This window comes from Cygnus atratus, chromosome 16 (genome assembly GCF_013377495.2).
Source record: "Cygnus atratus isolate AKBS03 ecotype Queensland, Australia chromosome 16, CAtr_DNAZoo_HiC_assembly, whole genome shotgun sequence".
NCBI classification, from domain to species: domain Eukaryota; kingdom Metazoa; phylum Chordata; class Aves; order Anseriformes; family Anatidae; genus Cygnus; species Cygnus atratus.
The window spans coordinates 5,845,376-5,870,115 of NC_066377.1; the positions used below are offsets into that span (position 1 = coordinate 5,845,376).

A 24,740-nucleotide genomic window follows, 5' to 3' on the forward strand; every position below is an offset into this window, starting at 1 on the left:
AAGGAGAGGGGCCTGCTATGTGCACAGGTTGGTAGCGAGGTTCTTGCAGTTTCTCTCTTTTTTTTTTTTTTTTTTTTTTTCCTGGCAAGAAGACATAACAAAAAAATTGGCAGGCTCGTACTTTTTATTATTGAATTAAAATCTATTAAATACTAACCGAGAGCCAAAACCTGAAATCCTGATTAGGCAGTGCTGTCGGTGAAGTGAAATGCTTCTGGATCAGGCGCTCCCCTGCATCCCGTGTTTATGTGCGTGTGCATTGTGCGAAGAGCGAGCTTGTGAAACTCAGAGGTTTTAAATACGAATAACGCTGGCAGCTATTTCTCAGTGAATCCAAGGCTGCGATGCGTCTGGCTCTCGCCAGCAGGAATTGCAGAGGCAGCTCATGCACGCCCCGTGGCTGATCTGACAGCTGCAGCGCCGGGGCCGGTTCGCAGCCCGAGTGCTGCTAAGCAGAAGCGATGGGGTTTACGCGGAGCAGGTCCGTGCCTGGGGACGTGCTGCTGTGCAGAGGGCCCGTGGGATCCCGGCGAGCCCGGCTGGCTCCCACCTGAACCCGGTGCCCTGAGCGTGGAGGGAGGGGATGAAGCTGGTGGCACGGGGCTTGCAGAGCGTGGCTCAGAACCGGTGGCGTTGCCCCGTCCCTGCGGGGCTTGGTGTTCGCATGTCTTGCTGAGGAGTCAAAAGCAATAATAGTAAACAAAAAATTACGTTGCAGGCACTCACTGGAGAGTGACCCGGTGGAGAGACCCATGGGGTCGGATCCTGCACCAGGTCTGCAGCCCCTGGAGGCAACCCTGGCAGAAATCCCGCAGTAGTGCACAGGGCAAGGTGTCTCCGTGGCCTCGGGCTTCACCCTGCCGGGGAATGCATGGCATGGGCACGGCTGGGCGACTCCTGATAGGACTTGACCTCTGCTCAAAACCTTTAAAAAGGCTTCCTGAAGTCTGGTCTGTTGGCCGCAAGGCATGCGGGGCGCTGGATGGCACGTGCCCCGGGAAGGTGTCCGTGGCACCTGCGATGGGATGAAGGATGCTGTCTGTGTGGGGCGAAACGGTGCTAAATTAAACTCTCCGTAAGGGGAGGAAAGCATCCAGCCCCGTTCTTTACTGCTCATTTTAGTAATTTCTTCCAGATAACCTACACATCTGTGTCAGTGCAATTAAAAGAGAAATTCTGCCTAATGAACAGTTGTAGCCCTTGGGCTATTGCGGAATGAGCAAGTGAAGTTGGAAACAGTCTTATTAAAATAATAATTAAGAAACAAGGGTGGGGAGGCAGAGGGGAGCGCAGCGAGGTGGTGGTGGGATGCAGTAGGGCGAGGAGCCGCGGGACGCTGCAATGAACCCGCTGCTGACCTTGTGGTGCTGCTGCCCCTGCCCCAGGGGAACATCAGTGGGGTGTGGGTGCAGCGGGGGCTGGCCGTGCCCCTCCCAGACCTCTTATCCTGCCCGTGGGTTTGGCTCGACCTGTGGCACAGCCAAGCAGAGCCATGGGGCACCAGCCCCCCATAGCAGAGGTGACCGGGCTGCAGCCCCACAAGCATGCTCGCTGCTCACCGATCCGCCGTGGGCAGCCTCGGTCGGGGCTGCCGAGCCGTATTTTACGTATATCCTCTGAGATCTGTGACAGCTGATAAAGCTCAGGAAGGGAGGAGAGTTTCTTGGGTTAGACAGGGTTGTATCTGCTTTTGTTTTTTTTTTTTTTTTTACAGAAAGCTGTCCTTTGTCAGGAAAAAGTAGGAATGCTGTGTGCACCCCCATAGTTTGCAGCGACTTTCCTTGCTGGGTCGCTGTCCTGAGGACAGCGCCTGCCCAGGCTGAATCGGCAGTGATGGAGACTGGCCAGTTTGCTATGTGAGACGGTTTCACCCTTCTGCTTTCAAGTAAATAAAAAAAAAAAAAGTCCTTTTCAGTGTTAACCCTTTGAGTTTTAGTAGCGTCTCTCCACAAATCCTTATTTTGTAGCAATTAATGCTCAAAGCTAGCTTTTTAAAACTTAACCACTCCTCTGTAGAAATGCATGTGGCCACAAAGATAGCGATGTCTCAGAGTAACAATAAAAAAAAATAAGCAAATGCCAAACAGTGCTGCTGGAATGATACATCGGAATGATTTTAGTAGGATTTAGATCTACAAGCTATGGAGGTTTTTTGTTGTTTTTCTTTCTTTCTTTCTTTTTAAATGGTTGTGAACCAAAGTGATTACTTATCATTTTCGTTTTAACTCCATCTGACAAATCGTTTTAGATGGAGAAAGCAATACTGCATCCTTAAATGGCTACTCTGTCAGCGCATCTTGCAGGGCTTTAAATGCCCTTTGTTATCGCAGTCTAGACAGGACGCAGGCGGAATATTTGATATGTTATAAGGCAAAGATTTGACAAGGTTGAATTAATTTACTGGCTTATTTAAAACGGTATTTCAAAACATTTTTCTTTACAAACTTGTCTTTCTCTCTCTGCCTATATATATTTTTTTCAAAGTTAGTGCCGTATGTTTCAACTGTTTAGACTGGGAGAGGAGACGTTAGCTTACTGCAGCCTGCAGTACTTTAATTGCCCTTTTTATGACTGTCTAGACATCATGCAGATGCATGTTTGTGGTGAGAAGACATTTCCCCCTCTGGTTATACGATAGTCTGAAACCTTTACATTGCCTATCTCCTTACCCCCTCTATCCTGGAATGCGTTTTACTCCCTCCATCTCTGAAAAAAATCACTTCTTCTCTGGTTAATTTTTCGAAGGACGCTTCCGTCCCCCTTTTTCCGTGCTTTTCAGGGTGTTTATTTGCCGGTGCTAATGCTTTCGGGGGGAATAAAGGTACGTGGAGCAGACCCCTTGCAGTCAGTCCCGCCGGTGCAGCAGTGGGGTTGCGTGCTGGTTGTTTCGGTGCGGATCCCCGGCTGTACCTGCGTGGATCTGTGCGGGTACCCGAGCACATGGGGCTGCCTGTTTGTTTGTGTTCCCCGCGCCATGAGAGCCCGGCCAGGTTTAAGAATGAAAATATCAGCAAGGTTTGAATGGGTTCCGAGTTTTAGTTATGCAAATCGGGTGCATTAATTAACCCCGTTGCTATAGCTACTGCTTTATTGTTAAACGCAGTGAAAAGGGGACAAGCTGTGTTGCTGGATAATCCTCCCCTCTGTGCTCTTCTTCCCCTGGCCTCCCAAAGTCTTCCTCCGCCCCAGCGCGAGGGCAGCTGCTGGCCGTCCCTGTCCCCATCCCTGTCCCCGTGGGCAGGTGGCGGTCGCCCGCAGCGGCTACTGAAAAGCCAAACGAGACGTCCCCTCGGCGCAGAGCGAGGGGCGCGGGGGGACGGGCGAGCCGAGGGGCTCCTCGCCCCCGTGGCCTCGTCCCGCTGGCCTCCCCGAAAACCCTTTGTTGGCGCTGACCTCGCTGGGCGGCCGTAAATTTTCCGCCGTGGCCCCGTGTCATCAATCTGCCTTCTGGTGGCTGCGCCGCATGGGAAAGGTCCCGGCATGGGGTGGGGGACAATGGAGGGGCGCAGATGGGATGGGGACGGGGATGGGGATGGGGATGGGGATGTGGATGTGGCACCTTGTCCTGCCCAGCCGGTAAGAGGAGCGCCAGCCCAGGTCTTGGCCCCAGAAACTGGCCCCGTTCAGCACTTTTGGGGCTTACCTGGGAGAAGAGCTGCCTTTTTTGTGTCTGCTTCAAGACTCACGAATGCAACCCACCACCACAAAATGTGGACCTTCAGCATACCTACTGCTGAAGTTATTTCAAAGCTTTCTAGGGCTGTTGCTGCAATCAAGGTGGAAGTTCATTACCTTTTAATTTAATCAGACCCAGGGTGGTTTTTCTCACCTCCCCCATTTGCCCTGGCATATGTGTACATAAATAAATATATTTATTTATTTATTTATTTATTTATATATTTTTTTCCACATACCTGCGTGAGAGTACATACATACATTCCCTCCTGGGTACTGGGGTGGCACTCAGACCAGTTCAAGAACTCAACTTGAACATTGCAGTGACCAAACGCAGTGTGTCTGTAGGGGCACTTGGGTGCAATTTGCATTTTTATCTGCAGTGCCGGATTGTCTATGACTTCAGATTGCATTTGTTTCTTGGAAATAACTGGCCTCGTGAAATGTCACTTCTCTTGCAAGCGAAAGCTGCAGAGCTACGTAGAAGATAACGGCACTTAAAAAGAGGTACAGAAAGGAGCCGTGTCCCTCTGATAAAGCCCTGGGCAGAGCTGAGGAAATCCGGTTTCGATTACAGCCCAGCGTGGCTCTGGCCAGCTCGTCCCGTCTGCATTTCAACACCCGTCTGCTCCCAGGCCATGCCACGGGCTGGGTGCCACGGGGAGGAGGATGAGGAGCAGCATGGGAGGCTGCAGGGGGCCTTGCCTCCACTGCCTTGAGGCCTGGGTCAGCCAACACACGTTAGCACGCTGCCTGGTGCTGCTGCCTGACCTGTGTCTTCTGCAGGTGCCCGTGCCCCGGTGCTGGTTGCCACAGGGCCACGGGATGCACTGGGTTCGTGGGTAGCTGTACGAGTGGGAAGGGAAACTTCCCCGAGGATGGCCGGTGGGGTGTGTGGAGGGAAGGCCCCGTTACCAGCAGCACCCAGCGGTACGGGGCTGTGGTCCCTGCCCAGGCGGTGCCCGATTCAGGTGGCAGCCACCAGCCTCGGCATCCCCGTGCTGGCTGGTTTGGGATGGGGCATCCCAGGCAGAGCCCGCGACACCTCGCTGCGGTGTTCGTTTCTGTAACATCGCTGTGGCGTGCTGCACCTTCCTGGCGTGCAGAATTAGGGCTGCCCCGGTTCGATCCGCCCGGCGGCTGGTGAAACGAGCGCCCTTGGCATCTCCTCTGCCGCAGGCCGGAGCAGGCCGCGGGCACCGTGTGCGTTGGGGGCTCTCGCGGTGCAGGCCCTGTGAGTGGCAGCAGCTCCTGTTACATCCAGCGACAGGGCTCCGACAGTCAGGACCCGACCCTCTAATTGCTGTGAGCTTTCTGCAGAGGTGGCGAAGCCCTCCCTGGATGCAGTGTTTGCTCTCCTCCGAGCGTCCGTGACTGGCAATTTGTCTGTCGAAACAGATGTGGGCAGCAACAAACATCTATTTCTATAACTAGAAACAAATTTGGTAATTGCCTCTTTCAACAGGACTTGCTCAAGCAGGAAATGAAATTCCTAAATGGCAGTTAGCAAAAGTATTTATAGCTAAGTTCATAAATGAGACGTGCTTTCCTTTGTCATGAGATTCTGCTGCTTGGAAGGAAAAAACCTCCAGCAGCAAGCCGCATATTGATCAGGAGTGTTTCCAGGGTACGCGAAAATAGTTATTTATTAATGTGTTTATTTTTACTATCTGTAGCAACAGCCCCGACAGAACCTCTTTGGTCTTCCAGGGTCACTTGGCAGGGTTTCATCCGGATGTTGTGTCTGTGTCTTTTCAGTGATTTTCGGCAGAGTCAGTCTGATCCGTGCTGTTCGGGGGTGCGTGGGGCCTGTAGCTCTTGGCCCCGTCTCCCACCCTGGATGCTTGTGCTTGTGGTGCTGAGGAGGTTTTTGGGGCCGTGCCCCCTGCTGGGGTGAATGTGGGGTGTCGGGGTCTGATGGAGGGGTGATGGGGGGTGTCAGGGTCTGGTGCTGTGCAGAGCCTCAGCAGACAGGGGCGATTCGCCCCAGCTTGGAGGGGCCATGAGAGCTGCTCAGAATTTCCTAGTGAGCAAGCAAATTTGCTTATCTTTCAAGTGCAAAATCAAAACTACTTTTTTCTTTTAACTCCCTTGAACTGTCCTTACCCTTGGGAGAAACTTCAAAAGCGGCGTACTCCTTGCAGGAATTTCAGTAGGCTTGGATCGAGCTTACTGTGCTTGCAATATGTCGTCTGAAAATACCGAAAGGGGAGGGAGCACACAAAAAGGGAGGAAAATGGTGGGAATACACAAAATTTTAGAGTCCAAGTGTCCTGAAGAACCTCCTTAGTTCCCATTGCTCTGGCGGGGCTGGTCAGTGTCTCTCAGACTTTCTCTAAACACGTTACCAGCTGACAGGTCTTTGTTGGGAGCCAAAAGGTGTCCCAGCTGTGAGAGCTGCCGACCCCAGCTCGAATGTTTGCGATCCCCATGTGAAAGCTGAGTGCTGCCGTGTCCATCATTCCCTTTTGGCCTCTGAACGCAGCCCCTGCTCCTTTGGGCCCCCTATGGCTGCAGCCATGGCCCCGCCAGCTTGGGAGGTTCACCTGTAGGAACAGGAACAGCGCTGTGACCGGGGCAATCACTGGGTTTTAGGGACTAAGACATCTTCTGAGGCCTGATCCCCCCGATGCTTCCACAGCTGTAAGCAGGAAATGGGGCCATTTCCTTTAAAACAAACAGAAAAAGGAGTGGGGGTGCAAGGCTATCGCCAGTGACTCAGAGGATGTGTTGCTTGATTACCCAGGGTGACAAACGAAGAAAACGAACTATATTAAATGCACAGCTAGGGTCCAAGCGTTGACACTACGCACGTGACTTCTTGGGCCCCCGTCGCCCATCCTTCAGTGAGGATTTTTCTCAGGCCAGCCCCTTCTGTGGTTCCTGGTGCCAACGTCATCCTGGTGCATTCGGCAGGGCCAAATCCAGCGGGCTCTCCGCAGCCGTCCCGCCTGCTGCCGCGGGCCTGATCCTGCTCTCTTTTGTGCCTCGGTGTTGCTGCTGCAGCTTCAAGATGCTGCTGGCTTGTGCCAGCGACGGCAGTATCGTGTTCTGTATCTATCCTCGGTACTTCCCATGCTGCCTCGTAAACAAACACAATTGTTGACAATCTGATGGGCCCTTCGTATGTGGTTTTATGGAGGCATTATTTAGGAGATAAACGTAGCAGATAAATGCTGACACACAAATATTGCAGCGGTGACTTTGCCTGGTCTGATTGTTTCGAAGATGACCTCGCAGACAAATGGCAGGGGCTGAGTAGTCTGCCGTCTGAAGTTCTTTGTTCTTTCGTCTCATCTTCCCCGGGCACGGGCTCAGGGACCAAGAGCATCAGTCCCCAACAAGTGGAGCTTGGCATCTGCTGGGTGAAATCGCTCCGTAAACCAGGAGCAGCGCTCGGTGCTGCACCCGCGTTGGCAGCCCTTGGATTCCAGCTGTTGCCTGGAGCTGTTTTGGTTCTTGCTTAAATTAGAGCAGTTGCGATGCGATGTTTAGCATAATGGGCATGTGCCCTCTCCAGGCGGGGCTGGGATGGATGGGTCGGTGCTGAGCTGCTGCACCAGGCTGGGTCGCTGCTGTGCCAGGGTGCTTTCCTCCACAGGGTGTGTATAAACAGGGTGCTGGTGCTGGCCCGTGGGCTGCAGCAGAGCCCAAGCCCCCTGCTGAAGGGTTGGGAGGTGGTTCCCTGGTAAAAACAGCTCTGAGGGGTGCCGGCACTCAGACGGCTCTTCTCAAATTCACATTCTTTAGCTTTGAGTAGAAAAATGAGGTCCACGGTTTGGCTGCGTCGCTTAACCCACATCCTTGTACAGAGGCTTTAATGAGTATCTGGCAAAGCCATCGCACTTCAGCTGGGCTCAGTTTGTCGAGTATAACCCACGGGTCCTTCCAGGGAGCCGCAGGTTGGTCCGAAGTACGCCCAGACCACACTGTAACATCTGTCCCTGGCTCTCCAGACGCGTGGCAGGCATGAACACAAGCCCCTGGGCTGTAGGGCTCCAGCAGAAGCCCCCCTGTGTGTGCACGGAGGAGACCTGGGGGCCACAGGAGAGCTCTGGGGGAGCCCCCCTTGGTCCAGGTCTGCAGCAAGGCAGCTCAGCGATGCCAGCTCCTGGCCTTTCTGGTTCTCTGCTCACAAAAGACGGTTGGTGTGTATGAGGCAAGGTGGCTCAGCGTGTCCTCAGCTGCCGTTTTCTGCAAGTGGCCGGGACTCGTTCTGTGCCCTGATTATTGGGGCGTGCAAGATAGCGGGCGGCTCGCAGCGGCTGGTGGAAGGACAGCCCGTGTGCCTCTCCTTGCTCTTGCCGGTGCCTGGGGGCACAGCAGCAGCTGTGGGGCTCTGGGATGGCAGTGAGGACGGGAGGGGAGAGGGTCAGGCTGTCCAGGAGCTGCCGGGATGGATCCAGGCATCTGGCCCGCTCCCATACCCTGACCCACTTCCCCCAGCGCTGCTGCCTTCAGCCAGAGGCGTGGGTGCTGAGGGCGGCTGGAAGGCAGACCCCTCGCGTCTGCTTTCATCTCTGCCTCCCCACTGGCAATAAGCTCGGTGCCAAGGCAGCAAGGGGCTGTTGGGGAAGGTGCTGGGTCATACCCTTGCTGTGCCTCCCAAAGGCGCTGTGGGTAGGGAGCAGGGACTGCTGGACCAGTGGCTGGGGAAGTGTTTGCTGTAGGATACTGGGGGAGCAGCCCAGATTTTGGGTGCTGACAGACACTTGCTGAAGCTGGGAGAGGGGGACCTCAGCCTGCCCCTGTTCCATCTGCGCTTTGTGGGGCTGTGCAGGCTTGTTGGGAAGCCTTAAGGTTACCGGCCCCATAGTGCTGCTCTTGGCTGAAGTCCTTGCGTGTCCCTGCTTGGCGCCCCACAAAGCTTGTAGGCGCAGGATTTAGGGGATCACAGGCAGGGAGAAGGATGTGTGGACACTCCTCAGCCCCAGGCTTCGCACTGTTGGCAGCACCTCTCTGATCTGGGCTTCGTTTCTCCCCACCACTTTCCTCTTCAGTAGCCTTATCTGCACACACTCTGCCAAAACGTGTCCGTACCGTTATTTATTTTTAAGGCTTTTTTTTTTTTTTTTTTTACATAACTACAGCGCTGCCGTCAAGGGCTACAAGGAACCTGTTCAAGCAAAAGGTGCCCAAAGGTGGGGATGGAGAAAGCTGCAAGGAGAGGAAGGAGCCAGGGCTGGGCACGTGTCTCTGGGCCGCCGTCCCGCTGCCGGGGCAGCTCCGTGTGTCAGAGGTGTTAATGGAACAGCAGAGCAACAGTGCGTGGTGGGGGCTCACAGCAGATCCCCGAGCACTCTCTATTAATTCATCCCGTAGATTTTGCCACGTCTGGCGTGTGTGTGCGGAACCCTTCCTTGCCGGGGCGCGTGTGGGGCCGTGCTGGGGAGGGGGCAGCGCTGGGCTCTCCTGGCTTCCCAGGGATTACGGAAGGAGCCGGGACATGCGGCGTGACACTGGGGTGCCGCCACATGCAGCTGGCAGCAGGCAGCACTTCATTTATGGCTTTCACGGCCTTCAGGACTGGCCGTGGTCCTACCATCCCCTGCTGCAGGGCTTGTGCGGCTCAGGGCCGGTGCGGCTCAGCCCGGTGCTGCCACGGGGGGGTCCCGCCGCCGTGCCCCGCTCCACGGCACCGCGGGCGCTCGGCCAGGGTCTGTTGAATCACGGCGCTGAGTCACCGCCTGCACCAGGCTCCATAAATAACCGGAGGCGCTGCGCTCCGCGCCCTGCACGGCGAGGAGCAGGAGGAGCCGCCGAGGGCTCCGGCAGCAGAAAGCATCTCAGCGCCGCCACAGCCCGAGGGAGCGGCGCAGGGGGAGTCCCACCGCCGCTCGGCGCCGTGCCCGTGGCACCGTGCCCCCGGCTATCCCCGTGCCGCCCCGCGGGAGCCGCGTGCGTGCCCCCGGGCTTCCCTGCTCGCGCCCCGTAGTTGCACCCTGCCCTGTTGGGCTCCCCGGCTCCGTGCTGGGGTCAGGCACCTCGTGCAGTCCCGGGAGGACCTCAGTTCCATCGTTTCCCGCAGCCAACCATACATAACCTGAACGTCCATAATCCTTCGGTTGTGGCTTCGCTGCTAGAGCGGGGAGGGAGAAGGGATGCTGCGGCGTGCCCGCCGAGCTACGCCTCCTCGTATTTCAGCAGGCAAGGCATGAAAGCCTTACTCTTCCTGCCCGTTTTGTTGAGGCTTGCTGGGCAGCAGGAGGAATCTGCACAAAACCGTCCCGTCCAGCCTCGGTGCAGAAGTTGTTGCAAGTGTGTCGGAGGCAGTGGAAGCTGGAGGTGAAGGCGCGGTACTCAGCGGGGTTTCTGGGCCGCTGCGTTAGGCACTTATGGGATGTTTCTCTGGGAAAGTAAGTGACGTTGTCAAAAATTGTCCCTGTGTCCAGTGGAAACTAGCCAGTCTTGAGATCATTGTGCAGGTGGGTTGCAGAGAAGGGGGCTGCTACCTCGGGTCCTGGGCCCTGGGGAGCAGCTCCAGCCAGCCAGCCCCCCCGTGGGATGGCACCCAGCTCTGTGCTGGCAGCAGTGAGGTCGCAGTGATTTGGGGGAAAGTGCTATTTATTTCCGCAGCACTCTGAAACGTTTGCATTGGTAAAACCTGCGTTGTTCCCCATTGATTCTGTCTTTAGCCTCGTGCCCTCTTTACTCACTTCCTTTTGGATTTTCTTACCACTCAAATTAGCACCCGTTTCTAGATCAGGGGAAGCTACTGGAGTTACAGCAGGACCCAAACTTCAATTTTCTGCCTTTTCTGTGACCCGTGATGCTGTTGAGGCGACCTGGAAATTTCCCCCGTAGCAGCAAGGCTGCACTCACCAGAGCCATTTTCCAGATCTGGGGCCGTTCCCCGTGCCCCGGGCCCAGCTCGGTGGGGCTGCCACCCATTCTGGCGGCAGGGGACAGTCCGGCACCTTTGGGTGCCCCAGCCCCTCCGTGCCCGACGCACGGAGCAACCTCCAAACAGGCTCAGATGTCCCTTCCTGAAGAACGCAGGTGGGCTGAGTGATATTGGGACTCTGGTAGGAGGGACAGTGACGGGAGCATCTGGAAGCTTAGGTGCACATCCCGTCCTTCCTAGGTGATCATTACCTGACGGTTAATTAACTGTCAGGAGTCAGGCTTGTTAGCGAGGTACCTCGCTGTGTCCAGCTTGTGAGCGTGGCCTCGCACCAGGCAGGTGACCGCCACAGGACGACAGCAGCAGCAGCGGTTTTTCCTCCACACCCTTAGGAGGATGTTTCCGCTGGTCTGCTCGAGCGTGTGATCGGGCTCACCCTGCCCAAACTGTCCTAGCGATCTGCTTCAAGTCAGAAGTAAGGGGTTTTGAAAGATAAAAATGCCCAGAGGAAGTGAAAGCGAACATGGGAGAAGCAAAGTGTTCTGCAGGGGATTCTCTGCTTTGTTTAATTTTGTCTCAGAAAACGGCTGCAGTTTTAGCACGGCTCACCACAGCATCTATGATTATTTTTTTTAAACTTAGGAATTGTGGCTAATGCAGCTCCACTTGTTCAGCTCAGCCATTATGTCCCGAGTACTCTCATTTCTCATCCCTTCTCACGTGATACCAACACGTACAGAAATCATAATGAAGCTTACGGATAATCGCTTCGACCTGCGGATGTGTATTATACCTGGCTGAAGGCAGAGGTCTTCTAGGCTCAGACCCTGTCTGAAAGCCGTGTTGCCCCCGTGTAAGCGATAGCTGGAGCATCCGTCATTACCCCAGCGAAGCGCAGGTGTCCTTTTTTTCTCTCTGCACGCCCAGCGGTGCTTCGGAGCATTCATCTTCAGCAGTGATACCCTACGCGGAGGGAAGAGCGTTCGTAAAGTTTATAGTAAGCATTATGTCACCTTCGGTAAGTCATAAAAAGTAAGGAAGCGCGTTTCAAGTACACCACGGCCTTAGCTGCCCCTGGCCGCTGCGCCCCCGTGTGCGTGCAGAGGGTGGCACCTCGGCGCTCGCAGCGTGACCGCTGGCTCCAGCGGCTCGCCCTCCTGCAGGCACGTTTAGCAGCGTTAAACCCACCAGTGCTAGCATTTTGTTTGCAAAAAACTCGAGGTGCTCAAAGCTCAGGTGTGCCTTTCTGCCCCTGCTTCTGCCCAGCCCTAAGCGTGGTCCTGGGGGGCTGCTGCCCGCGTGCCCAAAGGATGCCTCCGCACATCGGCACCTGCAGCCCCCGGGGTTTTGGGGTCTGCTCTCGGCCCCGTTGCAGGCTGCTGGGAAGCCCTCATCCGAGGCCCCGCGTGCCTCAAAGCGGCACGTGAGTACCCGAGCCCGAATGGGCTCGATCACGAACACCCAGCCTCAGGACTGCGAGAGTCTTGGGGGGGGAAAGGCTTGGTTGCAGAAGGGTTGCGTGCGTGCTCACCGACTGCAGGAGTTGCAGCGTCTAGACGGAAAATACAGAAAAGCAGGTTGTGTCACTTAAATGTGATGTCTGAACCTGTTAGTTTGAAACGTATTCTGGAGTAAAAATTATGCAAAATTAAATTAGTGTGACCTTACTTTGCATTTGGAGGCTGAATTTGCCCATCTTGTAAAGCCTAGTGCATTTATAACACTTCCCTTGGGGAAAATTACAGAGAGAAATGGAATGAGGTCTCTTCTAATTGAAAAGTGACAATGATTAGGAAGCCAAATACAAAATGTGTTGAGTATTTTTTTTCTTGTTTTGTTGTGTGTGTGTGTTTTAAGAATACCAGTAGAATTATAAATTATGTGCTTTGCAGTTTGGCTTGTTTTTCATTCCCCAAAGGCTTTTTATTAGCATAGCAGCTGAATTGCACTTGTATAATAACATATTAACTCAAAGTTTTTTTTTTTTTTTTAATGATCTTTCTTCATTAGTTTGACTGAGCTGCTTGGATAAAATCTTACCGAGCATATCCAGCTTTCCAGTGTGGTGTGTTTTATTTTTTTCCCCTCTGAAAATGAAGCCCATGCAGACAAGTTAAAACAGAGGGAGAGCTGGCAGAAACTTTGATGCCTCAAGTGGGTATGAGTCTCTTGAAACTTGAAAAGCCCCAATTGCGTGTGGAGCTTTTTTGGTTGCGTTTGATTCCTTTTCTTCATTTTCCTTTGTTTTTTTTTGAAAGGCCACGTTGGGCAATATGAGTGTTCTTGCTGGGGCGATTAAAGCTCCTCTCAGCATACCTGATGTGTTTATTCATAGGCTCGCATGCTGTGCTGTTCGTTTGGGGCTGGGTTTGGGGGCAGAGGGTGCCCCAAGCTCTTCCCTGAGCACCTCCTGGTGCGGGGATTAGAGGATCCTGGTGGGGTTGGCTGCCTGGTGTACACCAAATACAGCATGGAGAAGAAATCTTCATTTCAGCAACAGCAACAGTGACGATGTCAGGGCAGATGTGCTTCTCGTGGTGCTGGCTGCGTGTATGGTACCAAAACGCTCGGATCCTGGCCTGTGGTGCTGGACGGGGTCAGGTGTGCTCTGCGCGGAGGCTGAGGCGTTTGCTTCCCCGGGCTAAGGAAGGAAAATGGAGACGAGCACGGCCGTTGTCGTGACAGGGCCAGAGCCAAAGATGGGAGCTGATAGGGTTTGTCATTCCGAAGTGCTTTGCCAAAGCCGTTTACAGAATGTTAATTTGCAGCTTAATTGTCCTCCCCCCTCCCACAAAGCAAGATATTAAAATCAGCCTTCTATTTATAAAGCCAACGCGATCGCTGTGACAGACCAGATTCGCGCTGAAATGCCCCGGTTCAGAGCTCGGCACGCGGTGCGTCACCCAGCCTGGCCCCGCAGCGCTGGCTCCCAGGGGTCCCGGGGTCCCGACCCCTCCTGCTGGGCACCTCGGAGGGATTACAGGGGGGGACGGGCACGGGGGGAGCCCCTGCCCGCCAGGAGCCTTCCCCACGGCTCCAGTGCCCACTGCTCCCAGCAGCTGTCCTGCAGTGCCCCAAGTAACGGGGGTGCCGCCATCCCACCCCATGCTTCGTGCTCCGCTCACCCCTTGTCTGTGTGCGTGCCGAAGACTTGGCTCAGGTCTCTTGTAAATAGCATATATATTCTCTATGTTTTCCTTCTCCCCACCACCTCTAAGTCCCTGCCACTGTGACCCCTGGCTCTTCCTAAGGACCAGAACTTCACCTGTGTCGCCAGACTGCCCTGAGCATTTCGGCAGGACTTGGTTCACTGAACGTGCCTCTCATTCTAGGAAAGGCACTTTAATTTATAACTGCCGGCCTCTTGTTTTTCTTCAGAAATGTAACTTTTTTAACAAGAAAGGAAGCTTTCCATCACTGGCCTCGTTTATTTTTCCTTGCGCCTTCTTGCTGTGGCCAAAGCACATGTTGCATTTAAGGCTAAATTGACTCATCCGCCTAAATTCTTTGGTTGTTGTTTTTTGCCTTTTTTTTTCCCCTTTTCTTTAATGGTCTTTTGCACACAGCCTGAGGCCGTTACCCAGGGAAGCAGTGCAAGTGCAGAAACCTGCCTTGCAAAAACAAATCAGCAACAACAAAAAAATTGGAATCAAGGGGCTCGAAGCCTTCAGCCTGCGGAGATGCTCTGCAGCTGCTCCAGAGGCTCGTTCCTCCTGACCGTGGATGGCCATAAATCTGACTGAGGAACAGGACAAGCCCTCCCTCCATCCTTTCATGAGCCTTGTCACTGTCCCCAGGCTGGGGACACGTGGTGGCACTGCCACTGCCCCCTGCTCTGGGAGCACCTGTGCAGCTGCGTGCCCAGCCCCAGCCTCAGTCCCATCCCCTCCAGTGCTTGCAGGGGTCCTGAGCTGCAGGTGCCAGGTACGGTTCTTGCTTTCAGGGCACCACTCTGCTTTGGGAAGGTGGTGGCTGGGGCGGGTTAAACATTCGGGGACCTTTTGGGATGGTGGGAAGTGCGCCTGCCCGGCGGCAGAAATAGCTGCTGTGTAGCAGGATGGACTCCAAGGTAACTGGCAGCACTTACCACCTGGGCTGTTTTCTTGACATTTATTTGCTTTTACTGGCACTTAAATGCCACCTGCCAGGAGAAAACTTTCCGTTAAACAAAAAAAAAATCTGCCTGACTCAGCAGAAGCCACCCCTGGCAGTGGGAGCAGTGCGACACTGCCCCTGGGGGCACCGCCAGTCTTCCTGCGAATGTATTTTTAAATAAAATGCAGGGGGCAGCATCCCTGACGCCTTAAGGCACAGTTCCCAAAGGTGGGTTTTGTAGCTGTTGCTACTGAGAAGCAGACTTTGAATGCCCAGAGCAGTTGAATTTGGTTTTCCCTGGCCTGGCCCTTCCCTTGCAGAGGGCGCGGGGAGCGCTGGGCTCCGCAGGTGCGAGGGGACTCGGGGGGGCAGCATCCACTCTCTGGGTGCATGGAAATAATTACCTAGCGCTGTGTTGGTGGGGGGCACTCGGTTTTATTTAGCCTCAGTGAGGTGTGAGGAATTATTTTCTTAAATTTTAGGAGTGTTTATTTGTTTGTGTGTTTTTTGATTATTTATTTATTTTTTCCTTTATACTGCTGAGTGTCTCCGGAGTTAACCGGCCGGTCTGTTTGCGCGTTCTTGTTTGTTTGAGGATTTTTGGCAGTTCTCCTCTGTGCCAGTTCACGCCGCTCAAGCTGCCGCTGTCAGCTGGCCGAGCCCCGGGCAGCGATGCCGCAGCTCCGCTACGCGCCGGCTGCAGGAGGACGGGGAACGGGAGCACAGTCAGCACCCGGCGGTCCCATTGGGCTTCTTTTGGAAAACCACGAGGTCAGCCGGAGATGGACCGGTGCTGGGCAGCGGGCTGATGGCACCTGCAGCCCCCCGGGGCGGTGGGGACGTGTGCCTGGTGCCCGTGCGTGCCGAGGAGGACTTGAGCCCTGTGCTCCCAGGAGAGAGGAGTGGTGGTGATGGGAAGAGAACAGCGAGACTTTAGCTGAGTTTCTGCTGAGTGAGTTCATTATGACCGATTACACGTGGCTTGTGGCATCACGACCTGGCACCGAACCTCTGCCTGCTGCACCTAGCAAACTGCAGACGGGAGCAGCAGCGAGGGGTTCAGGAAGTCTTGTCTGGATTGTAGTTTGGAAAAAACCGTGCCTTGTGGGGCACGTCTAAAGATCCCTCCTAGAGACTGTTCTGTGGCACCGAAGACATGAACTAATGTGTGTTTTTTTATGAAGTAGCTGGGCTCGGAGCATGCAGAGCCCACGTATGTGTGTCTGGGAGCGCTGGGGGGGAAGGATGCAGCTGCACTGTGTCACCGGCTGCTTGGCCAAATTCCTGCTTCTTGCACTCAATTAAGTGCTGCTTTTTCAGGTGGCTCAAAATGTGTCTCCCTCTCTCTTGCAGCGGAGTTGGAGTTTGTACAGATAATCATAATCGTGGTGGTGATGATGGTGATGGTGGTTGTGATAACCTGTCTGCTGAACCACTACAAACTCTCTGCGCGATCCTTCATCAGTCGGCACAGCCAAGGGAGGCGGAGAGACGAGAATCTGTCATCAGTAAGTCACACGCTGCTCTTCTCATCCATGTCTTACTGTCTTGTTTGCCAAGTGATGTGAAATTGGGGAAATGTGAGAGCCAAAGGCATTCATCTCAGTTGTGTTTGCCCATGTGCCACTCAGCGCTGAGTGAAGACGCCCTCCAGGTTGGGTCCTGGCAGCGTCTTCCTGGTTACGTGGGGCCCGTGTAGGGATGTCTCTGGCTTTTTGGGGTGCTTTTTGTGATATACAGACAGCCGTAGCCTCCAATTTTGTCCTGAGCTTTGCAATGTGGACTCTCCATTAGTAAAGTAACCACGTGAGGCTGTTCTTGGTGTGTCCTGTTCCTGAAACCACCACGTACCGCCAGCTGTTGGGTGCATGTGCCTTGGCATTTACAGCCCCAAAGTATTGAGTCCACTGGCAGCTCCGGTTGGAGAGTCCTAAATGAGCATATTAAATCTCTTTGCTGCCTTCAAGAGGATGGGAAATCCTGAAAGACCTTCTCCAGTTTTCGTCACAAGTGAAGTCGTGCTGTCACTGCTGCAGTGGAGGTGTCAGAAAATGCCCGTCAGCCACGCGAGCAGAAACCTCTCCAAGGGGATGCTCGGGAGATTCCCCGCGTAACTCGGGCTCTGTGGCTCACAGAAGCCTGAGGAGAAATGTGTTAACTGCACCTCCAACGTGCATTCAAGGGGGAGCCTCTCCAGCCTCGCGGCAGCTGCTGGTTTAAGCAGAGCTGGAGGTTTCATCAGATGCAGCAGCTCAGCGACAAGAACCTACAGAGAAAAGACAAAATTTTCTTGGAGGTTGAGCGTGTACAATTCGCCGCTGCCTACGTGGCTCTGTCTTCCCATGCAGGGATATCTCGTACTGATGTGTTTCTTTGTCGTTCACCCTGAAGGATCTTAGAGCTCTTTATAAACGGTAGGGCTGCCTCAAGGTCACTGCTTCGTGCCCTCGTTTGCAGCCTCGCAGGGCGGGCTGAGCAGGCGCTGCTGCCTTGTGCTGGGCTTCGCGGAGCTGCGCTCCCTTGTATCGGATCCGGGAAAATGATCAAATACTCTGAGTTTCCTTTGATTCCCTTTTATAAAGCGGAGAGATCTAACGTCAGGTTTAATACGTGCACCGCTGCTGAGGGCTGCCCAGCCAGCAGGTACCCGCTGTCCCTGCTCCACAGGTGCTCTCGTTTTGTCACACAGGGTACGGAGGTCCCTCACCGGGTGCTCTGTGCCGAAGCGAGGAAGACGCCAGGTCGGAGGGAGAGCTGTGAAGACCCTGAGCTCAATCAAACCGCCCTTCGTTTTGTCAGCTGTGGAGAGTGTGTCCAAAGGCAGCGAGCGCCTCGTGCCCGCCTCCTGAAGCCGTGCAACAAGAGCCCCGTGCCTGGAGCAGCACAGTGTGGGCACAGGAGTTCTTGAGAGTAGCAGACTGTTCTCCCATTTACACATTTTATTTTGTTTTATTTTGTTTTATTGCTTCCAGAATGTTTTACTTGAAAAACACCAAAATGCTTCATTTACAGTTTTCTAATAAATACCAGGACAAGCCTTTTTCAAGTTGCCTGTTTTTATTTTCTTGAAAATGAAGAAAGAAGAAGAAGGCTAAAGTGGAAAGAAGAGAAAGTCGTGTGGCGGTGGAACAAAAATCCCAGGTTGAAACAAAATGTCTTGACTGTTCAGGAAAAAAATCCTCCTCCTTTTCCTCCCACCAGGCCAAAAACATCCTGGTGTTTTTTGGCCCAATCCCTGCACCGAAACAGCTCCGTTATTTATTCAGCCTTCAGACGCGTGAGCAATTAAATGGCTTTTCAGCAGAGATTTACCTCTGTACAGCTGCCAGACCTCTGTGAGGACGCAGAGTCTTCTAAACCTTTCTCAGAGCTAAGGAGAGGAACACGAACATACCGTTTTGGGGGGCTGCACCCTTTATAATTCTCCCTGTTCTGGCCATCTTTGCCAGCGTCATGAAGTGGGAGCCGAGCTTCCCTCATGGCCCCAGAGCCTTCCTGGAGCGACGGAGAAGACCCCGGGCACGAAGCAGGGAGCTCCTTGCAGTGGGATCAGCAGCAGTAAGGATTTTAAAGGTGGCTCGTTTCGGATTCAGCACAGCGTGTCTTCTTGTAGAAAACCGCTCCAGCCTAAATGCGCCTTCGAGGACAGCAAGCAGCGTCTGTGCTGAGCGAGATACCCGTTTGTGTAATCCATTAAACTTGCACTGAACTGGTGTTGGGCTTTCTAAATCCCAAACTTCATTTGGCTGTTGTGACCAGACAGGCACTGGAGCTACAAACACGCTTTTCATCTTCTAAAATATTAAAGTAGTTCATCCCGTGGTCAGAGTGCTGCTAGAGCTGCAGTCATTGTCCTTTCTTCTCGTAGCTCAAAAATTACAACTGGAGGAGAAATTCATTTCCCCAAAGGTGTGGGGTTTTTTTAATGTGGTTCCCGGTAGCGTGGAATTTTTACGTTGCTGCACCTGTTTCTCAGTCACAGCTCTATCAGTTCTACCTAAACCGTCTCCTTGTAACGGGCACCTCTATTTTTCAAGAACTGAGAATCTTCAAGAAATGTAAAAAAACTTTCTTTTTCTTTTTTTCCCCAATAAGAATGGCACTGACCCTGCACCCTTGGAGTAATGAGACCTGCTCTAAGAAAAAATGGAAAATGCGTCCTCCTGAAGGCTCAGAAACTTAATCTGCACCACTCAGCTTTGCGATGGGAATTCTCTGACATTACTCAAACAAGTGGTTCTATAAAAGCCGAAGACTGATCTCTAAAAAGAAATTAAAAAGTAATTTTAGATTCTGAAGCGAATCCTGGAATACTGGCAGAGGCTTTTAAAGCCATATTGCTCATCAAGGCCTAACTTCCATTTTGTAAAATCACAGCTTTCTGGACAGGGCCATTGCTGATGAACTCACGTCCTAAATATTCTGGAAGCAGAAGGTATGCAAGGAGAGCTGTGAAGCTGGGGACACAGCCAGAACACGAAGGATGAGAATATTCCTGTTTTCTGCCTGTGAGATTTGCCCACCTAGCTACTGCTTCCTGGCAGTTTTAATCCTGATGTTGACTTCATAAAATGAGACACGAGCCTTTACTCAGAGGGGCTCCGCAGCAGTGCTGGAGGCAAGGGGTTCGTGGCTGGGGAGCCTGAAGCTGCTTGGGCAGGGGGGAGCCCCCCTGTGCCCCGGGTAAGAAAGGTGTTTTGTAGAGGGAGAGTCTGTGGTTGGCAGCCCCGCTGCGCAGGCTGGGTCCAAGAGGGGCCTTTGGAAGGGATGCTTTATCCTTAAAGGAAAAAGGGAAAAGAAAAGGTGCCTGGCATTTTCTTTCCCCTGGTGGTAAACGCGTCTGCCGGTGCCAGAACTGGAGATTCACCTGCAAGGGATGGGAAGTGCCAGCGACTGCGGGTTGTAATTAGGAGCCTCCTGGCTTGTTTTCCTCCAGCTTTGTCTCCCGGAGCGATGTTGCTGTATATGAATATTAGCAATATTTAAATATTTTAGGTCTTACGGCAAAAGTGTAGACGGTGAACGGTGTGTGTTCGCAGTATCAGCAGCCAATGGAAGGAGGCTTGTTTGTTTGTTTGTTTTGATTATGAATTGTAAACCAGTCCCATGGTTTGGGGGAAATTGGCTTGTGGGATTTTCATGCCTCGGGTTGTTGGCGCCAGGGTTCAGATTGCAGAATCAGGGCTGATGCCTGCAGTGTAGGGAAGCCTCTAGACCGCAGCTCCTCAGTCTTTTTAAGCAAGAACCTGGAATCCTATTGGGGAAAAAATACTGTAGAAGCATCCTGTTGCTGTAGATGTATTTTTTTGTAGCCAAATCAAAATTAAGCTTAACATCTGAGTATTCGCTTATTCTCTTTATTTTCCCATGATTTCCTTGATCGCTTGCATCCGAATGTGGGTGTGAGTTTTGTTGTGTTTTTTTAATCTTGCCATTAGTTCATGGAGCGTTCTCGGGTACGCTGTGAATCACCCCTGGCTCACGGATCCCATACTGAAAAACACCGCTGAGGCGTGTTGGAAGCGGGGAGAGGAACCTGGTGGGTGGGCGCGGGTGGGAGGGGGAAGCCTACAAGCGGGGGAGCGTTATGTGCTGGTGTCATTCCCATCATTCGTTCTGCGAGTGATTGACTAAATACAAATGGGGCTGAAAACGGAGGGGAATCCTGATCGGAAGGGGTATTCCAGTGGTATTTCCACTCATACCAGAGCGGGTCGAATGCTTCGGAGCAGGTCGGGGCCACGCGTTGCTGAGCCTGACCCTCGCCTCTCTTCTCCTTTCCCATGCAGGAGGGCAGCCTGTGGCCGTCGGAAAGCACGGTGTCGGGGAACGGGATAGCAGAGGTGAGGGCGCTGCGGGTACCGCGTGCCACCAACGCCGCCTGTCCCCGTGCCATGGGGCTGAGCCTCACGGTCCTGCCGCCCTTTCTCTCTCTCTCTCCCCTCCAGCAGCAAATCTACACCCCGAGGCCCAGCGACCGGCTGGCGGTGCCGTCATTCCTGCAGAGGGACCGCTTCAACAGGTTCCAGCCCACCTACCCCTACCTGCAGCACGAGATCGACCTGCCCCCCACCATCTCGCTGTCGGACGGCGAGGAGCCCCCCCCGTACCAGGGACCCTGCACGCTGCAGCTGCGCGACCCCGAGCAGCAAATGGAGCTCAACAGGGAGTCGGTGCGCGCGCCCCCCAACAGAACCATCTTCGACAGTGACTTGATAGATAACTCCGTGTACGGGGGGCCGTGCCCCCCCAGCAGTAACTCTGGCATCAGCGCGACCTGCTATGGGAGCAATGGCAGGATGGAGGGACCGCCGCCGACCTACAGCGAGGTGATCGGGCACTACCCCGGGTCGACGTTTTACCAGCACCAGCAGAACAACAGCGGGATGCCCTCGCTCTTGGAGGGCAGCAGACTCCATCATTCACAAATCAATGGCCTTGAGAGCACAACCGCGTGGAACAAAGAGAAAGAGAAACAAAAAGGGCACCCCTTTTAAAAAAAAAAAATTAAAACAAGAAAAAAAATGAAAAAAATGAAAAAGGAAAAAAAGGAAAAAAAATCAAGAAAGTTAAATGAAACACTCTGCACTTCTCGTTAAAAGAAAAAGGAGAGAGATTGAGAGTTGAGGAAGATGAGCAAAGAAAAAAAAAGCCCTTCCCCATCTCTCCATGTATAAATATTTACTTGTTATGTCTGGTCTGAATGCACAAGCCTACAAAGCTTGCAAAAACATTTCTTTATTGAGCTGTGTCTAGACGTTTAAAAAGGAAAAAAAAAATCAACTGTAGTCCTTTTTTTTTGTTTCTAGTTGAGCTGTGTGTGAATGCTTTTTTTTTGTTTGATTATTTCACTTAACTTTAAAGACAAAATATTTGCACAAAAAACATTTTGTTTAAAGATCTGCAATATAAATATATAAATATATATTAAAAATAAGAGAAAGTGTATGTGTAAGGAGCAGGAGTATTTTTGTATTAGAAGAGGCCTATTCAAAAAAAAAAGTTGTTTTCTGAACTAGAAGAAAAATGGCAATTTTTTGAGTGCCAACTCAAAAAGCGTGTATTACGTTGTAAAAAAAAAACAAAAAAAAAAAAACAAAAAAACAAAAAAAATCAAAAGCAGGGGTTTAGAGTTATTTATATAAATGTTGAAATTTTGCACTATTTTTTAATATAAATATGTCAGTGCTTGTGTTGGTCAAAGCCTCTATCATGTCTACCATGCAACCGTTAAGGGATATTCGTCAAAGTGAAGAACAAAGTAGCTGGAAGGGGGTGGAAAAACGCTAAGGAGGAAACGGCAGCCCCGCGAGGAGCGCAGCGAGCCAGACTGCATCTTACGCAACGCCTTCATTTCCAGCGCCCCCTGCGCGGGGCCGGCGTTCCCTACAAAGTTCCCGGCGTTCCCTACAAAGTTCCCTACGTTCCCTACAAAGCAGGAGGAGTCAGTGCGCGTTCGCATGTCAGCCGAGAGGGTTTGGGGAGTGCAAAGGTAAAAAATAAAAATAAAAATCCCTGCTTCCGAGAGCCAGTAATGGCAGAAGCAGACAAAAATTACTTGATTTTTTTTTTTTTTTTTTTGGACAACCTCTAACTTTTTGGAGGGGGGTGGTGGGGATGAGAATAAACTTCTGTGTCTGAAGGAACTAAGCGTTTTTTGGTTTATTTCTTTCAATGTTAACCTGAAGGGCCCTGCTTGGAGATAAGTCATGTGGAAGCTGATGTGAGTAAATGGTACCGTGCCCACCGGCTGCCTTTCAGAGGGGGTTTAAATATCTCGCTGAAAGGCCGAGCTGAAAAGTGTGTTGTTCGGGGAAGTCATTTTTGGTTCATGTGAAATTCCCAAACCCGTATGTGGAATGGAAGTGCGCAGTCGTGCCTCAACCCTGCAGCTCCCCTGGGCTGCCTCTGGTCATTGCTGTTTTTTGCTTTATTATCCTAGCTAAAGAGGCGTAAAATACAGTAGATGGAAACGAATCTGCTCCTGTGATGTATTAACTAAAGGCTAAAGAAAAACGCTTAATGCTTTAGAAGCAAAAACCCTTTACCTCTTCTGAAGATTTCTTCATTCAAAACGGCACCGTCCCTCGCCCGCCAGCGTCCTCCCCTCCAGATGTCGTGCGTCTTTTAATTTATCTCCGTTTCAGAATCGTTTTGTCTTAACTATGCTATTGTTTACATTTTTGTGTACCGCGTAGATGTCGGGTAGGTGTTTTTGCCCTCGTGGTGAATTTGTACGTGACAGAGCGAGTGAGTGAGGAACCTGAGCGCGCGAGAAACCCGAAGGGAGAAGCCACGGCCGTGCCCAGGGGCTGCCGGCACTGGGAAGGGCGGGCAGGGCAAGCGCGGGGAGCCAGGGGTTGGCGAGGAGGTGCGATCTCATTTTCTGCAGGATGCTATCTAGTAGAGTGACATAAATGAAAGATATAAAGGCAATAACTATTGTTTTTAAGCAACTTTTCTATTACTTGAACAAAAAAAAAAATAAGCATGAGAACAGTTTTGAAGTTCTGACCATTTGAACAATATTTATATATATTTTAAAGAAGACGAAGAATAGCTGAACTTGAAGTTTGATCATTGTTTTTTGCTTTTTTTTTATTTTTTGCCTAGAAATAGTCATGTACCTTCTCAGTACTTCAAACCGCTTTTCCACAGCTCTTGAAATCTTCATAGCTTTACAGTCGTGCAACCTAAATTTTGATGACCTTAAAAACTAAAAAAAAAAAAAAAAAAGCCACAAAAAAAATGTCCTGCAAAGGAGAATAACTAGTTTGTCATGAAAGGTACAAAACTGATGAATTTATACGAGTTTTTAAAAACGTATCTTTCCTTTATGTAACATGTCTATTTAGTGCCTTATTAACGAAACAGTAACCCTCCCTTTTTCAAGAGGGGAAAAACAAAATCATCATTAGCGTCACAAGTAACCAGCGTCTGGTCTCTTGCTCCTTCGGACCTTGCGTTCACTTTTCCAATTCCTCGTTGCAGCGGGGACTGCTGCTGCTGGCACCGCTCCCCTCCCGGCTGAGCCAGCTCGATGTGCCGAGCCGCGCGCGGTGCTCCCTCTGCCACTTGGGTTCTTGGACTCTTTGTAAGGTAACTTGAATACATTTATGCACATCGCCTACCTGCCTGGGTAGGAAACTGTGGTGGATATTGTAAATGAGATACCAACCAAAAGACAAACTGAAATATAATATCTACTGCCCTCTTGAGCCAAAACGCGTGAATAGTGTTGTTGGGTTTTGTTGGGGGGGGTGGGTGGGGGTTGCTCTGTGACCTAAAATAGTTTGTTTGCTACAAAAAAAAAAAAAAATGGTTACCTCAGCAGGTTTTGGGTGGAATATGCATCACACATCTGAAACTGAGTAGTGAGTAAGGAGGTGTCATCGGGACCGGAGGTTGTTAAGTAGCCGAGTTGTCTTGTGGCATGGCAGTGCTCCGGGCACGGAGCCCCCGGAGGAGGCAGTGAGGGGCTGGAGCTCGCGAAGGCACCCAGGGGTGCACAAGAGGGGCTAGGCGTGCAGTGCAGCTCCGGTGCTTTGAAGTCCTTGAAATTTCAACTGGTTCTCTCTCTCTTTCCACTCCCCCCATCACCTCCCAGTGTGAAGTCTCATTTCACAAACCTCACCCCAAGCATTGCAGTTCCTCGATCCCTTTGTTGAGTTGCTGGGTCCAGTTTCATTTGCTCTTCCCCTTGTATGTGGAATTTAATGAGCATAAAATGGGATGGCTCATCAGTACCAAACTCCTACTGCAAACGCTGCCTTTCAGCCCATGTCCTGCCCCAAAACCGAGCTGCCGCTGGGGCTGGGGGCTCCTGGGAGCTGCGGGCAGCGGTGGAAGGGGAGCCCCAGCCCCTCCGTGGGACTTGGGACATGCAGCCGTGTTTTTGCCTTTTGCCTGGCTTCTTTTCTTTTTTTTTTTTGCATCCCGCTGCTTTGCTGCCCTGAAAACTCTGTGTTTCCGTTGCAGAAAACAGATCTGGGGCCCAGATCAACTCCAAGTTCTGAATGGGTGTTTAGAAATAATGGTCTAGCCTTTTTTTATTATTATTGTTGTTGTTATTATTGTTGTTGTTGTTATTATTATTATTATTATTATTATTATTATTGCTATTTAA

The 24,740-nt window shown here is 52.0% G+C and overlaps 1 protein-coding gene across 5 annotated transcripts in view; it reads left to right on the forward strand.

The window, feature by feature from the left end:
- PMEPA1 (prostate transmembrane protein, androgen induced 1) overlaps positions 1–24,740 on the forward strand; it is a 45,131-nt gene that overhangs the window by 18,669 nt on the left and 1,722 nt on the right. For 3 of the 5 annotated variants that reach the window (XM_035548426.2, XM_035548428.2, XM_035548427.2), the window contains exons 2-4: positions 15,968–16,122; positions 20,404–20,457; positions 20,563–23,301. In XM_035548426.2, coding sequence (XP_035404319.1) covers positions 15,968–16,122; positions 20,404–20,457; positions 20,563–21,111 — 758 coding nt within the window. In that variant the 3' untranslated portion in view covers positions 21,112–23,301. Of the gene's footprint in view, positions 1–15,967; positions 16,123–20,403; positions 20,458–20,562; positions 23,303–23,605; positions 23,714–24,740 lie in introns of those variants that run through there. The other 2 variants (XR_007708930.1, XM_035548425.2) reach the window with 2 other exon arrangements.